This window comes from Lynx canadensis, chromosome B3 (assembly GCF_007474595.2).
Source record: "Lynx canadensis isolate LIC74 chromosome B3, mLynCan4.pri.v2, whole genome shotgun sequence".
In the NCBI taxonomy this organism is placed as follows: Eukaryota; Metazoa; Chordata; class Mammalia; order Carnivora; family Felidae; genus Lynx; species Lynx canadensis.
Window position 1 is genome coordinate 51,731,214 of NC_044308.2, and position 16,959 is coordinate 51,748,172.

At 46.0% G+C, this 16,959-nt stretch overlaps 1 protein-coding gene across 1 annotated transcript in view; it reads left to right on the forward strand.

The window, feature by feature from the left end:
- MYO5C (myosin VC) overlaps window positions 1-16,959 on the forward strand; it is a 103,302-nt gene that overhangs the window by 24,223 nt on the left and 62,120 nt on the right. The window contains exons 8-12 of the mRNA XM_030318166.1: window positions 699-806; window positions 7,282-7,388; window positions 10,753-11,018; window positions 15,097-15,178; window positions 16,434-16,574. Coding sequence (XP_030174026.1) covers window positions 699-806; window positions 7,282-7,388; window positions 10,753-11,018; window positions 15,097-15,178; window positions 16,434-16,574 — 704 coding nt within the window. The remainder of the gene's footprint in view (window positions 1-698; window positions 807-7,281; window positions 7,389-10,752; window positions 11,019-15,096; window positions 15,179-16,433; window positions 16,575-16,959) is intronic.

A 16,959-nucleotide genomic window follows, 5' to 3' on the forward strand; every position in this document is an offset into this window, starting at 1 on the left:
ATATTTCCTTGTCTTCTGAGACGGAGTACCTCTGTCATAATTTGAGCTTCCTTGATGACTCAAGGTCATTATTATTTATAGTTCTGACTAATTATGCTGCAGGGACAGCAGAACTCTTTGTCCTTTAGCACAAACAGTGGACTCCTGTGCTGTCACAGCTCTCCTCTCTTGGTTGTCTGTGCTATATTGGTAGATAGAATTGTCCAGTAAATTTCTTCACATCTCACATAAAGATAATACCTATGCCTGTCACAGAATGTGAGTAGCGAATGTGGAAGAGCCTTCTGAAGGGTCACAGTCACCTACTATTCAAATATTAGGTGTGCATATGGTTATCCTCTTGATTGTGGTGATGATTTTGTCAAGGTATACTATATCAAAACTCATCAAATTACACATCTTAAACATGTAGAGTTTATTCTGTGTTCAATAAACCCCAGTAAAGCTGTATAAAATGGTTAGATACGGGAACAAATACCATGAGCTTTGTAGTCATGCCCGTGTTTAAATTCTTGCCCTGCCTCACTTTTCGGAGCCTTGGCTTCTGTGTCTGTAACGTAGAATTCTAAGGAATAAATGGATTCCTGTGTGTTAGGTGCTTACCACAGCGCATTACGTGTGAGCTTCCTGCCTTGTTTCTGATAAACACATATGTACAAATGTATGTGTCACAGACATTAACAATCTTTTGATTTCAGGGAGTGCAGAGGAATTTAATTACACAAGAATGGGAGGCAGTACTGTCATTGAGGGTGTGAATGACAGAGCAGACATGGTAGAGACTCAGAAGACCTTCACACTACTGGGTAAGTTGAAGTGTCCTGAACAAGGTGTGGCCATTTTCTCTTTTAAAAAAAAAGGAAAGAGAGGGATGTCCAGGGTGCATGTGTTTAAAGAGTCCTAATAAATTCTAATCTTAGGATGAGCCAGTCAGAATATATTTGGAGGCCAAGCATTCAAGACTATGCTTTAACCTTGAAAGATCTAGAAATCAACTCGTTAGCCCTCAGGCTCGCTGGTTTGCAGGTGAGAAACATGGGCTGTGCTCCCATGGCTGCCCCAAAGCTCCTCTGGGCTGCCTTCGGAGAAGACTGGTAAATCAGGTCTGGAGGGTCATGCTGCCCCTGTTTGGCCTGATAAAATAGCAGACGCTTACATGGAACTTACCGAGTGCCACGCACCATCCTAAGCACTTTGTTACCTGTATTAGCTTGTTTAGTTTACAAGCACTTTATGAGGTGGATGGGGCATTTCCCCCGTTTTACCACAGGGGAATGGAGAAGTTTTATAACATTTTTATATAGAAAACAAGATCTTGGATTGCTTGGTCTTTCTCCACTTTGCCTTTCCCACATGGAGCTCACATTTGGAAAGTGTCTATCAAATGACATTGATAATAAAAATTATCATTCACTTTCCCATAGTGTATCAGTATAGACTTTAACACCTACCTGCCAGTCAAAGCTTCCGATCTGTGGTTTAAGACGACAGGCCATTTTTACATCTCACAGAGAGTATTTGTTTTACCAGTTTGTTTTCATTATTGTGGCTTGGTTGACTATATTTAAATGTAAAAGGCAAAGAATTCCAGGTTAAATGTATCAGAAAAATAGGCAAGATTTGGATAATGGTGAATGAAAACTGGTTGGTTTCCTAAGCACAATTAACGATCTGATTTTGCCTCTTCCAAATGAATTAAGGAGAAGGGCAGTTTAAGTATTGTATAATAAGATAAACACTTTGGGTACTGATAAACATTTTCTTAAAATAATTATAGTCATAATTTCATCTTTTTATAATGTGCTCCATTGAGAGAGAACACTGTGTATGAGGAGGGATCAGGTGGCCTCACTCTGGCACGGCCCCTGTGGGACCTTGGTCCACATGCCCTGTCCTCCTTCCCACCTCTACCCTTCCGACACTCCTTCCCAGCTCTATAATGTTTCACCTCACAGCAAAATGATACAAGAGAAATAGAGTAGGCTTTGGGGTCAAATAAACATGACTTGAAATCTAGTTGGCAGGACTCTAAAGGGGTTGCCCTTCCTGAGACTCAGTTTCCTGATCTGTAGAATGGCCATATTCCTTACCCACAGGGCTCTCGTGATAACTGGTGAGGAAATGTACGTGAAAGTCCCTGACACCAGGCTGAGCATGTAGCCAGTGCTTGCTAAATATTACAGCCTGCCCTCAATCTCTGTTTGCTGTTGTCCAAGCCCTAGCCATCCTTTGAGCAAAACACCCCTTTCTCCATGAAACCTTCCCTGATCATTGGAGACCAGCAGCAGCAATTTTTTTTTTTTTTCACTGCCTCACACAAATCAGATGGTTTTCACAAATATCCACACTATCAGGTCCAGGACTAGAGTGAGGCAGGAGAGGCGACTAGAGCACAGACTTGAAGGAGGCACTCAGGTACTCATTCTCAGGGTGACACAAATGTCGGGTCAGCCCCTGGCACCCAGCTTGCCTCACCTTGTCCCACCCAGCCTTACACACCTGGCGTGGGTGTCTTGACAAAGCCCCCAAAGTCTTGTGGGGAGATAGAGTAAAACAATCTACTGCCTCTCATGGCTGTTAATGGTGTAGGCTGCCCGGTGTCAGAAGTGGGTGGGGTGGAAGGAGGTTGGGGCCGTCTTCCCCTGACCTTCCAGGGAGCCCTCTCAGCCTGTGACTGGTGTGGTGGGCAGAATGCCAGGAATGTGATGGACTCTGCACCTGTTTACTCTCTACCAAGCCTGTGACTTAAAGATGCTAGCCCAGTGAATGTCTCCTTTGATCAGCTGTGCCTTGGCCGTTAGACCTCATAATTTAGTAGTAAATTATCTATCAGCATGTATTTGCTCCGATTTTTTTCACGTGTCATAAGATGGGTCTGTGGCCTTTCATAGATCACTTACTTTTTTCTGGGCATCAGTTTCCCCATTTGATTACTCAGATAGCACTGAGAATATTCAGTTGTTCCAATTACCAATTGCTTTTTCCCCAAATCTTAGTGGCCTAATATGACACATTATTATTATGTTTCGTGATTCTGGGGTGACTGGGCTCAGCTGGATACTTCTCATTTGGGGACTATTCTGGGCCGGTGGGTAGGGGCCTGATCTTCTGAAGCCTTCTTTCTCCTATCAGCTGGAATGGTTAGAAGTACTGGGGCCTGGGCGGGCATCTCTCTCTCTCCACAGGAACTTCCTCACGGCACGCTGGTCCCAGGGTAAATGAACTGTGCACGTTGTGGCTAGCTTCTCCCAGAGCTGGTTACAGTAGGCTTGGTGAAATCTGTAAGACTTTATGAACCAGCCTCAGAAGTAAAGCAGCATCACTAATGCCATGTGCTAATGGTTAAAAGTGAGTCACAGGGCCAGCTCAGACTCATAACTCATGGTGAGAGAACTGCACCGTACATGAACACTGGGAAGATGATGCACTGGGGGCCATCTTTGGAGAGTAGCCACCGCCCCTCCCAGTAGCTGTTAGGGATGCTGTGAGGATTAAGAGATAATGTCTAAAGTGGTTTATGAACTATGGCATGCTATATCAGTATGAAAGATCAGTATATATTTAATGAAAGCATGACTTCACTGCATGAATCACTAAAAAATGTCCTAGACCAGAGGTCAGCAGATTGCTGTCTGTTTTTGTAAATAAAGTTTTATTGGAACATAGACACACTCATTTGTTTAAATATGGTCTATGGCTGTTTCCATGCTGTGGTGGCAGAATTGTGATAGACTGTACAGCCTGCAAAGCCTAACAAGAAAACATTTGCTGCCCTTTGTCCTAGATGGTAGAGTGAGCATAGTTGATGGATTCCTTAGAGTTTTCTTACAGTATATGAAGATTCATGGATGGACTTCATGAAGCTATCTTAGCTTCATCCCTGTGTGTCTCACCAAGGAAGTTCCCTGATGACTGCGTACCAGGCAAAGAAGTTTGAGCAGACGGCAGAGGTCCATTCACTGTTGTGGAGTGGAACCGGATGACCTCACTGTAACTTTGAGCTTGCCATCATCCTGTGACCACCCCCCCAACCAAATACCTCATTCTGCATGTTGATTTCAGGGTCTCTAAACCTTTGCCATCCAACACAGTAGCCATCAGCCACAAGTGACTGTTTTCATTTCATTTAAATTAAAATGAAATAACCTTCGGGGCACCTGGGTGGCTCAGTCTGTTAAGTATCCAACTTCAGCTCGGGTCATCATCTCATAGTTCATGAGTTCGAGTCCCATGTCTGGACCTGTCTGTGCCGACAATTCAAAGACTGGAGCCAGCTTCAGATACTGTGTCTCCCTCTCTCTGCCCTTCTCCTGCTCACACTCTGTCTCTCTCTCTCTCTCTCTCGAAAATAAATAAAAAAATATGAAATGAAATAACCTTAAAAGTTCAGTTTCTCAGTTGTATTAGGTATGTTTCAAGTGCTCCTAAGCACATGTGACTAATAGCTACCCTATTGGACAGCACAAATACAGAACATTTCCATCACCTTGGAAAGTTCTAAACAGCAGTACTTCTAACAATGTGTGTGCCTTGTTGATACTGCTTGTCTCACTGCTGTGTTCTCTTGTTTGGGTCTCAGTGTTCTCTTTTTTATTTAAAAAAAATTTTTTTTAACATTTATTTATTTTTGAGACAAAGAGAGACAGAGCATGAACGGGGGAGGGTCAGAGAGAGAGGGAGACACAGAATCTGAAACAGGCTCCAGGCTCTGAGCAGTCAGCACAGAGCCCGACGTGGGGCTCGAACCCACGGACAGTGAGATCGTGACCTGAGCCGAAGTCAGACGCTTAACCAACTGAGCCACCCAGGTGCCCCGAGTGTTCTCTTTTTTAGATGGAGATCTCCTCAAGGGTAGACCGCCTAACCTGAATTGTATGTAGGTTTATAGCACCTTTGGTCATACCACCCTTTTTAAAAATGTAATGGCTAAATAAGTACTTGATTTGTCCATTGCTGTGTTAGTTATGAAGCTAGTATGGAGAAATTAGCAGTGAGGTCATCTAAGTTCAATATGCGCATACATTTCACAACACATCCCATACATGGGTCTCTGAAGTCTGCTCAAACTTCTTTGCTTGGCATGGGGTTGTCAGGGTCCTCTGTGTTTAGGGTCCACAAAGGGATGTAGCTAGGATGGCTTCATGAACTCCACGGGTCTTTTCACATATTGCAGTGGTCGCTGGCCTTAAACTGCTTGGATGCCCAGCGTGTCCTAACCCTTCTTTGTCTTAGTTTCCCCCTCTATAAAATGGGAACCATGATGGTGCTCACTTCATATAGTTGTTGTAAGCATTAGATGAGATGATACATGGAAAGTACTGGAGACAGGGTCTGGCACAGAGTTCCTTCCAGTTCTGTTCCTGAGACACCTTAGCTGGTCATGGATTTATGCCCCGATGAAGCAGAAGGGGATGTACTTTGACCAAAAGCTCCTTTCCTTTGTTCTTCTGATCTCAATTAACCCTTTTATCCTTGCCTGACCGTTTACTCTCTGACAGAATGAATACCCTGGAAAGAGTCAGACTTGGCCTGGACCTCAGGCTCAAGATCCTTGCCTGTTGTGCTTCTCACTGAAGTCTCACTCAGGCCAGCCACACTTTCACATGACCTTGCCTCACTAAAGAGAATTCCTTCACTGAGGTCTTAAGTCCTCTCCTTCACATCCTCACTTTCGTGGATTCTGGAAGACGTGGAATAGTGAAATGATTTAGTTATGGATCAGTCACACAGTGACTGGGGAATGCCAAAATGAAGATCCCCAGATGGTGTGTTTTTAGTTGCTTTTCCTCCTCACTGACCTGACGCTTATCATGGTAGTGGCCTGGGGCGGGGGGGTGGGGGTTATTTCTGTTAGACACATCTGTCTTTCTAGTGGAAGCATTAAGTCCAAACAGAAGGCAGCAACAATGCCTAGACTCAGGCTGAGCTGGAGCCTTCCACATATTTTTGGTTTGAAATCTTTTGCACCTTTGGTTTTGTTTAATCTTTGAAGTAGAGAAGACTGTGTAGGTTCTGAAATTATTTAAGAACATGACCTAGCTGCTATTGAAATAGTGCAGGTGTCCTCAAGGGAGAAGCAGAGGGTGGCCGTGGCCACTCTTACTCAGCATTTAGGACCTGCTGTTTTTTGCTTGGAGGGAGTGGGGGGAGTCACAGGTGATGACAACACCTGCCATTCCCACGCAGACCAGGGAGCATGGATATCGACATGAATGAGCCTGCCCCCCCCCCCCTTAGAGTATCTCCAAGCTCCTTGATGCACCACCTGGTGCCTACCCCCATCCCCCACCCTACTCCCGCCCTGGAGTCCTGACCTAGCAAAGCCCTGCTCGCAACTGGCAGGTTCTCTATCGTGATTTGCAGACATTGGACACAAAATCCTCCCTAGTAGCTGGCTAGGTTTATTTTTGGCTCCAGGAAATGTGCTAATGACCTAAGGTGACTGAGTATGTTATATATTCGTAATTTATATGCTACCTACAGCGGTCAGGGTCCCAGTGGGAAATACAGGGTCCACATAAATTAAGATAAAAGAAGGAGGGTTTATCTATGAAGGGACCAACTACAAAGACGTGGACAGATCTGTGGGAGCTATAAGGGGCAGCAAGTAGCCAGGGTCAGGAGCAGAGCTGTTCACTGCTCTTTCCCATTTGGGCACAGCAGTGTCACTGGAGCCAGAAAGTAGAGTTGGGGGAAGTCATCACCAGACCAGGAGCGATGACCTGTCAGTTGGCAACACTGAGAGCCTGAGGCAACTTTGCAGGGAGAGAAACAGGGATGACCTATCTAGTACCTCTCTCCTCCTGATCTCTGATCTCCTGCCAGCAGTCCTCGCTGGTCACACCCAACCAGAGGCCAGAGGGCATGAGAGCCCATTGCCTTCAGCCAGATGGTTCAGCCCCCTGAGGCTGCAGAGGCAGATGGAATCCATCCAGCACCCACCACAAGAAGAATTCAAGGAGCTTGTGAACCAAAAAAAAAAAAAAAAAAAAGAAACACAATGAAAATAAAGGAAGCATATCACGTCGAATAAATGAGAGCTGATTCTCTCAGGAAACTGACATGAAGTGGTTACTTGCATATTACTTTTTGTGTTGAACTTCTAGCAGCAATGCCAAAAGGGGAAACCTAGAGGGCTGCAGAATTCACATCTGTGTCATTTCAAGTTCAGATCTTGGCACTGATGGCACTAGAGTGTCTTGAAAGAATTCAGGTGCTTATCTTACTAGTGTGAAGTAAGAGAAGAAATGCAGTAACCCTAATTTGGAAATTTTTTTTCAGGTTTCAAGGAAGATTTTCAGATGGATGTTTTTAAGATCCTAGCAGCCATCCTCCATCTGGGCAACGTGCAGATCACAGCGGTGGGCAACGAGAGATCCTCAGTTAGTGTAAGCCGCTGCTTTGTTTCACCTTCCTGTGTTCAAAGAGTCATGAGTAGAGAGTCTTGTGGTTACCCTGCTTCTGCATCTTAGCACCGGGCACATTGGGCCCACCGGGGAGACCTGGTTTCAGGAGAAGAAAGCAAGGATTTCCAGGGGTGGCTTTTAAAGAGTAAAACTTCTTCCTCTTGCAACAGTAGAGGAGGGGGAAAGGCATTCTCCATGTGTTTTCCTTTATTCAGTAAATTTTTACCAAGTTCCTTCTATGTGCCAAGCCCTGCTGTAGGCTCTGGAGAAACAGCAGCAAACAAAGCAAGACAGGAAGCCCTTCATGAGGCTTATGCTCTAGGGGAAGGAAGTGGAGGGGAGGAGACACAATAAGTAATTATGGGCTCTGGCAGCTGGTGGTGGCTATTAAAAAGGAAACTGAAGCAGAGTAGGGGGTACAGAGGGGCTGTACGTCTTTGTGTAGAGCATTCAGAGAAAGCCTTGCTGATATGGTGGCGGTGGGCAGAGGCCTGAAGCTGAGAAGGTGAGTTGTGCCTGTATTGGGGGAAGAACATTCAAAAGTAGAGGGAACAGCAGGCGCAGAGGCCCTCAGGCAGGAGGTGTTTGAAAAATAAAAAAAAAAAAAAAAAAAAAAAAAAAAGATCAAGTCAATATATCCAAAGAGGAATGAGTAAAACAAGGGGTGGTACATAAGGCCAGAAAATGTGTGTGTGGGAAGAGAGGGTACAAGTCACATAGGGCCCTGAGGGAGCTGGATATGTTAAGCAGAAAGGATGCCTCCTGCCTCCCAACACTTGCCTGCACTAAGCACCAATGGTTCTGGCTTTCTCTCTGGAAATATATTCCATAGAAGTTTTGTGACAGATTTCTCTACTTACCAAACACAAAGTTAGTTTATATGTGTGTCTCTTCGACAAAATTATGAGAAGTGATCCTTGGTAGCGGCATGTATTTGGTTATGCTTGTTAATATCCACATCAAGAAGAAAATAACATATAGTGAAAAATGTTTCTATGAAATGTGCAGTCTCTTGACCTTTAAATCTTGGCATATATATACACGTCTATCTTGTCAGCTGCCATCACCATAACAAAACAGCATAGGCTAGATGGCTTCAACAACAGGAAGTGGTTTTCTCATAGTCCTGAAAGTCTGAGATCGGGATGCCAGCATGGTTGTGCTCCTGATGATGGCTTTCTTCCTGGCTTGCAGATAGCCTCCTGTTTGCGGTGTCCTCACAGCAGAAAGAGGGAGAGAGAGAGAGAGAGCTCTGGTCTCTTCCTCTTCTTAGAAGGGTACTGATTCCATCATGGGGTCCCACCCTTATGACCTCATCTAAACACAGTCCCCTCCCACGGGCCCTACTCCAAATACTGTCACACTGGAGGTTAGGGCTTCAACATATGAATTTTTGGAGGAAGCATTCAGTTCATGATCTAACAATGTCCATTTTCATGTTCTCCGAAAGACTCATGGTGACAGTACACTGGTAATTTCTTGGCTCTCTGGTAGCTGAAGTTTAGGGCAGAAGAGAACCAAACAGTGGATGGAGCATGTAGTTTTTGGCTCCAGTGCCTCAGTTATGTTGTCCTTTGACCAGGAAGTAATTTTCCTCCCTCTCCTCAAGCTCTCACACTAAATGCCCCTCCCATGCCACCAGTGTCCAGCCCTCATTGGGTTAGTCAGTTCACATGAGACTGGGAGCTTCTGGGAGAGGGGATAGTAGGCCTGGGTAGGAGCCTCTTGTGCATGTGGTGGGTGTTCTTTCTCCCTCTGTACCTTCCCATGTACCTCCGTGGAATGGGCTTCTGCACGCGTTCTTTTCAAACTCCTTAGACTAAAGGTGTGATTTCCACCCAACAATTGCCCTTGCATTGAACTCTGTCCCATTAAGTTTGTTATGAAGGTAGTATTTTGGAGCAAGAGTTAAAACCACTAGACTAAAAATCCTTTGTTTATCAATCTAAGGAGACAAAGTCCTCGAAAAAGATGTATAATCTCCTTTATTGAAATTTTACTTACTTATTTTGAGAGAGACAGAAACAGTATGAGTAGGGGAGGGGCAGAGAGAGAGGAAGAGAGAGAGAATCCCAAGCAGGCTCCACACTGCCAGTGCAGAGCCTGATGTGGGGCTCAAACTCACGAAACTGTGAGATCATGACCTGAGCTGAAACCGAGAGTTGGATGCTTAACTGACTGAGCCACCCAGGTGCCCCAAGATGTAGAATCTTCATAGCAAATTAGAATTCTATAATTACTGGTCCTATCTTTGGAACATACATACCATTTGTTTGCATCAGAAACTTGGAATATCAGGCAAATACAATCTAGATGAAGTCACCTTTTTAAGAATTGTTGCCCCTTTCCTTCCCCCTGTGGCAGGACCTGTAGCTGAATGTTTTTGACTCAGATGGTTTAGTTCCTTCTTGGAAGGAAGAAGACCCATGACTCTGGCAGTCTGCTACACACTGAAGAGATCAGGTGCCCGAGTAAAAGCTTTGTGTTCCTGGAATGTTGGTCAGAAGGGGTGTGGGTGGACAGTAAGGAGGTACTGGGACTTTTTAGGTTCTATGCTCCACTGTAATCTGATGCTTTTTAAGTACAACCACATGGTTTTCTAATTGCCTGTGATGATTCTACAGATTAGCCTGCCTCAGAAGTTCCCTTGCCAGAGAGGAATGATACTGCTCAGTCACAGGGTTCACACCTCCTTGCCAAGTGACAAGGACTCCTTGTCCATGCTGGTTGAGGACAAACAGAAACAGACCTTTCCTTGTCTGTGACCAATGGGGCAGCTCTCATGCCCCAGCTGGGAGAGAAGCAAGATTTACTTTGTGTGTCCAGGAAAAGTCTTTGACACATTCACTCTGTCAGCTGAGAAGCCAGCTCTGTGAAGGGACCCCACCGGGTGCTCTGACGATGACATCTAGGTACCTTAGGACTAAGACCTCCCACGCAAACCCCGAGCACACAGGGAGGGACAGAGTGAGTGAACGTGCAACGGTAGGTGGCCCTGGCATCTTGCAAAGGAAAGAGAGGGACCTTGAGGCTGTGTCCATATGCACAGAAAGGGGAGGATTGCCTTCGTGGCCTTACTCACCCCTGACATTCTTTGGCCAGAATGAAAATCCAGGTGGGATGCAGCCCAGGACTGCCAAGGCCATGTGCAGGCCCCATGCTGCTGTGGCCCCTCCTGCCTTCCTCCCAGGCCTGCCTCTGTCTCATGAGGCCTGGTCATTTTCATGCCAGTTCATCCTCGTCTCTCACATAGGCCCAGATGGAGGCCGAGGGGCCCCTGCTGGGTGGGCTGGAGCTGGGTTGGATGGCCAGATGGCCCTGATGGGGTTTGTGCTTGTTTTTGAAGGAGGATGACACTCACCTGGAGGTGTTCTGTGAGCTCCTTGGCCTGGAGAGTAGCAAATTTGCTCAGTGGCTATGCAATCGGAAAATCATTACAACCTCTGAGACGGTGGTAAAACCCATGACCAGGCCCCAAGCTATCAACGCCAGGGATGCACTGGCCAAAAAGATCTACGCTCACCTGTTCAACTTCATTGTGGACAGAATTAACCAAGCGTTGCAGTTTTCAGGCAAGCAGCACACTTTTATTGGTGTTTTGGACATTTATGGGTAAGATTCTCTTCTGTGAGCCTGTCTTTTGTCATTTAAATGTCAAATGCTCATTATTTTTAGATCATTTTGTTCTCATTCCTTTTTTGTGTTTCACATGATCAGAAAGGTGGTCTTCTCTCTGTTTGCATGTATGAATGTTAAGTATGGTCCCCTGGGCTCCAGTGTGTTTTATGTAGAGTGTATTAAATCAGTGCTGAATTAATAATGGCTGACATCAAGAGCTCACCATATGCTAGCTACTGTGCTGGATGGTTTTCATGTGCTTTCTCACTCTTCAAACAGAAAGGAAACAACCAAGGCTTAGACTCAGAAATGTGTTCGTGGTTGCTCTGTTGGTGGGAGAGCCCAGTGCTGTGTGAAATTCCTGCTCATGTCTGAGATGTGGAGCCCTGACACACCTTTCCCATTTCAAAGGGGTAAAATGACATTCCCAGACGTTCTGGACCTTGCTCATGTTCACAGGGTCCTAGGTCGACCCAAACCCAGGCTTTTGACCAGCCAGCTTCTCACACCAGAATCCTCTTCTGTTGTCGGACCCCAGCCCTTCTCCAGCTCTTTTAACACTGTTGGGGACCAAGTTCCCACCACACTGGAGGCGCTTTTCCTCCTCTGTGCCCAGTCTTCCTTTTCTAAATCCCAGGCCAAACACATGCTCGAGATGCCCACAGATTCCCCAGAGTGTAAGTGAGGACAGACCAGCGTGGGAGCAGGCTCTGAGGGTTGTTGGAACTCAGGCTTCTGTTTGTCAACACCTGGCCTTAAATACCCAATGCCTCACCCCTCCCAGGACCAATCCTGGTTTCTCCGTGTGGGAAGGGGCAGATTATTCCATTTGAGGCATCACAGAGTATCCCACCTGGCTTGGGGAGTGTTCCCCCACACCCTGTGAGAAGCAGCCCAACCTCTCTTTCCCATACAAAGAGGAGAGCCCGGCTCTAGGCACCCCTACCCCAGCCTGCTGGAGGAGGGAGGAAGCAGATGGGCCATGATGCTGTTGAACTTTTACCCAGGTACAGAGAAACCGCTTTCCCATAGTTTAATGTGAGACAATGCCTCAAGGGAGTTACTTTGTTTAATTTAGATTCTGAGTTAATGCATGTGACTCCCAATTAATAGCATATGTCAACAGTTCTAAAATACTGATACATCACTGGGATGGTCTAATAAATGATTTACCTTGTCTTGTTCTAAAAAGAGGATTTGAGCAGCCAGTAAAAATCTAAGTAGACTTTTAAAGTGTTTTTTTTTTTTTTAATGTTTTTTATTTGAGATAGGGAGAGGGGTAGGGGAGGGGCAGAGAGAGGGAGGGAGAGAATCCCAAGCAGGCTCTGTGCTGTCAGGGCAGAGACCAACTTAAGGCTCAGTCTCACAAACTGAAAGATCATGACCTGAGCCAAAATCAAGAGTCAGATGCTTCACCGTCTAAGCCACCCAGGTGCCTCAACCTAAGTAGGCTTTTAAAAACTAATAGTCTTATTTAACAATGGTCTCTTTCATTGTGGTGTAAATACATGATTGTTACAGTAATCTCTCTTCTGTGTTTTTTAATGTGTTAAAAATAAATAGTCCTTTAGGATATATTATTCCATCTATCCAACACAATCACGTGTGTGATTGGTGAATGGAATAGGGACATGACCCCTGCCCTCTTGGGATTTAATCTTAGTGGAGGAGGCAGGCAGGTAATTAGAGATTGAGAGGGTTCTTGTGATGGGAATAAGCAAATGAGCAGATGGATGTGCTGGAGGTTGGGGGGTGGGGGGAGGAGGGCAGCTGAGTACGAACCTCGGTGTGGAGGAGAATGGCTGGCAGGCAGCAGTCAGATCCACAAAGACCACTATCATAAGGAATTTGAAGTTTTGGTTCAGTGAGCAAATCAGAGACAGGAGTAACTATAAATTTATAAGAACTTGTTAGAGTATACTTTAAATTAAAATTTAAAAATTAAGTTCCTCTTCAGAAATTCTAAAAGTAGCGTACTTGCCGCCATCCATGAATTAACGGTGCCTTCTGAAAAAAAAAAAAAAGAAAAAGAAAAAAAGAAAGGAATAAGCTCTTCTCTGAGTAACAGTGCTGCCGCCTGGGGCGGATCCTTTCACTACTTTCTCCATCTGGTAAGCTCACGTGGATCAGCCCTTGCTCATGCACGCCATGCAGCCTTTGAGGGAATGGGGCTCAATTCCACCTGGAAATACAGCAGCCCCAAAGTAAAAGTTAGCAGCGCTGAAAAGCTGTGAGTCTGGAGGTGTCTGCTCAGAACAACATGAAGACTTGTGGTTCTCCAGCCAGTCGGGCTGGGGTCTGGAGCTATGTGCTGGGGTTGGTCTATGTGCTCTGGATCCAGAGTGGGAAGGGCCTGGGGCTAGGAGGCAGAACGCTGGGAGCAAGCATGGCAGCAAATCACTTGTGTGGCCCTGAGAGAGTCCAAGACCTCTCTAAACCTCAGTTTTTGCATCTGTAAGATGGGACCTCTCTCATAGGGTTATTCTGAAGACCAAATGGAAGAAATTGTGAAGTCGCCTTAAGAACCATAAGCATCATTGAAATGTGAAATGTTGTAGCTGATGTGCTTCTGGCATTTTAAGTCATAGAATTTAGGTCTTCCCATGGCTTTTGAACTTTAGATCTGAGGGCCCATTTTGGGGAGAGGGAGTAGGCAAAAGGGCAGGAAAATAATAATTAATATTTGATTCCATCCCTCCTGTAGAAAGCCTTGCTTTTGGCCCTGGCTGTGGGCTGAGGAGCATAACAAGGCCCTTTGGACTCTCCCCCTGGCCTAGCGCTGGTCTGTCCACCGTGTCCAGACCGGCCCTGGGCTTGTGAGGGTACATGTGGAATGGGATCATCAAGAGCTGTGTGGGTTCTGCTCCTGCTCTGATCACCCTGAAGCTGTCCAGAGTGCAATCCAGGCCCTCAACCTACCCTGGAATTCTAACCTGAGCCAAACTAGCTCAGTCAAGTGAGGTTCCCAGGGAACCTGTGGTTGGAGTTGGCAGGAACCACTCAGAATTAAAGCAATTAAGAACCAAGGCTTTGGAGGCACTAAGAGCTGGGGTCAAATTGCATGTCTGGCACTACTCGCTGCTTTGGCCTCTGGCCCTCAGGTGTAACGGTGGGTCTTGCTGGTCCTGCACATAGGGCAGTGTTAGGGTTAAGTGAGGTCATAGGCCCTGACCCTCATACCTGCAGTGCAGGAGCGCTCCTGGCAGAAGCGTTCACCTGGCTGGGAGGCAAAAGTCGGTGCTGTGTTTTGTCCAGACCACATCACCGCTTACAGGGTGAAAGAATTCACATGTGAGTCCAGATTTTCAGCTTCTCTTGTGAGTCGAGCCGTCTGGCATTCAGACCTGCGTTAATCATGGTCACGGCAGATGGAACGGAGTTGCAGCTGCCGCCGCAGGACAGCCTGCTTGTGGTAGCCTGCAGTAAGTCTCACTGTAGTGCTGTCTCCAGCCCACTCCCTGTTTCTGTCACCGCCTGCCTCCTCTCCAGTCTTGAGCTTGCAACTCCAGAGATAAGTATTTAAAGTCTAAAAGTAGACCCGATGGGGTCTGCTGGGCTGTGGGCCATCGAATGACCTCGCCCTTGTCCTCCAAGAACTATGAAGCCAGGCCTTGAGGAGGCAGCTGTGAAACAAAGAGTGAGCGAACAGGAAACAGCATTGCCTTTGACCTGAAAGCATGGGCCTTGTAGTCAGGCAGGCTCATAGTCCCTGCGTGACCTCAGGCACCTTTCTTAATCTCTCAGAGTCCCATTTCCTCATCGACAAAGAGAAGATAATTGGGTGTCAGTGCTGTTGTGTGAATCAAATGATGCATCCTCTTGTGACCAGCCTTCTGGAAGGCCTGCTTCAGGGTTGGTGCCTTGTACACACCAGATTCCTTGGAGAGGCAGCTTGGAAAAAGATGATTTGTAACCTGCCAGGATATTAAAACCAAAAGCTGTGAGGCATATTTAAAATTTGCAGAAAACATAGCAAACTTCTAAACTGTGAAGTTCGTCAAAAAATACTGAGCTATAAACAAATGTGTGTGCCCTTCAAGAAATGTTTTAACTTGTTTAAACCATATTTCAGTTTTGAAACCTTTGATGTGAACAGCTTTGAACAGTTTTGCATCAATTACGCTAATGAGAAGCTGCAACAGCAGTTTAACCTGGTAGGTGACTTTTCTGCCTTCTTTCTTTTCTGCCTGCTTCTCAACCCTGCATGCGAGCCAAAGAGCCTCTCTCTCCTCACATCTCCAGAGTAGTGAAGGAGCCACACGCTGGGTCACTGCACCACCTTGTGGCCATATCTTGAAATCATACTTGCCCATCCCTGTTCCTGTTTTTCTAGGCCCCTGGCCAGCAGCTCAGCGTCAGTTCATCGCCTCCCGTGCTTGCTCACAGACCCTCTGTGCAGCTAGACTGAATAATTTAGTTAGTTTCCACGGCCCTGCAAGCCTCTTTATCCTTGTACCTGCCCCTCTCGGTGCTGTAACCCACCTGCTCCTGTCCTGAGAGCTGAGATGGTTTGAATCTCAGCTCTCTCACGTTCTTCGTTTGGGACCTTGGGCTCAGAGCCTCAGTTTCCTCTTTTTTAAAACTGGGTCAGTAGTCTCTGCCTGTGTAATGTTGTAAGGAGAAGACCTAACACTGACTCATACTCATTAAATGTTTCTTTTCTTTCCTTTTCCTCACTTTGGAATAAATCCATGTATACTGTTGAATTTCATCCCCTTGCAAATTTGTATTTTCTCAAGGATTCCCTGGAAGTTTAACATTTAATAACTACAAGTAAGGTTTATTCCAGGTAGATATGCTACGTAGCTCACTTGAAGTCACCCCACCATTCTTTGCATTCCCCTTAGTCCCCTCACTACTGTGCTCTCTCTGGTTTGAGAGTCATTTGTTTCTCAGCTTCCTATTGGGCTTCTTCTCCTCACTGCCCCTCCCCTCCCCCCACGTGTAGCCAGGATGAGCCTGAGCCTGTCCTCTGGGAAGCCTCCCTGATACCTTTAGGGCCTGAACAAGGAGTGAACAAAGCTCTCCATGTTGTTGGCTTCTCACACTGGCCCCACAGCCAGCATTTGCGAGCAGGCTGGCTCCCACCGGCCAGAGAGGCTGCCTCTTTCTTGGATACCAGCAGTGCTATGAGCTGGGAGGGGTTGCAGGACCACCCTGAGTATGCTGGGTGTTGGCTAAACAGCATGTGGGGTTCCACTCAGACCAGGTGGGAGGATGACGGCTAGACTCACGTTAGGAACTTGACAACATTGATCATGGATAAGGAGGGCTGCCTGTACCTCAGGGTCTTCCTTAAATACTGCAAACCAGTCGGGTGTCTGTATTTTCCAGATGCTTATGTCCTAGACTTTGGAAGCACACTTTAATGTTTTGTTTTATTTTCTCTATTAACTTCTGGATTTCCAGCATGTCTTTAAACTTGAACAAGAAGAATATATGAAGGAAGATATCCCTTGGACTCTGATAGATTTTTATGACAACCAACCAGTTATTGACTTGATTGAAGCAAAAATGGGCATTTTGGAGCTACTGGATGAAGAATGCTTGGTAACTGAAATTTTTTTTTCAACTTCCAAGTGGTAACAAATGAGAATATTACAAAATGGATTTTTAAATGTACATTTAAATTTCAGATGTGTTACCCATTTGGTTGAGTATTAATGCTGGGACAGGAGTCTGTAGCAGGAACAACAGAGGGCCGGGTGAGCCTCGCCCTCAGCATGTGTAGCCCACCATTGGGTAACACGCACAACCTCTCAGGCCATGTCCAGCAAGGGGGAGCCCTTTGAGCACCGAGGGGTATGTAGAATGGACCGGAAAATGGCAGGTGACTTCATGCCACTTGTTAATGACTAACAAGAATTGAGTTTTCTTTTGTTTCTTCATTCTTGTGAGTCATCCATTTGGAGGTGTAGCTGAAAAATCAACATCA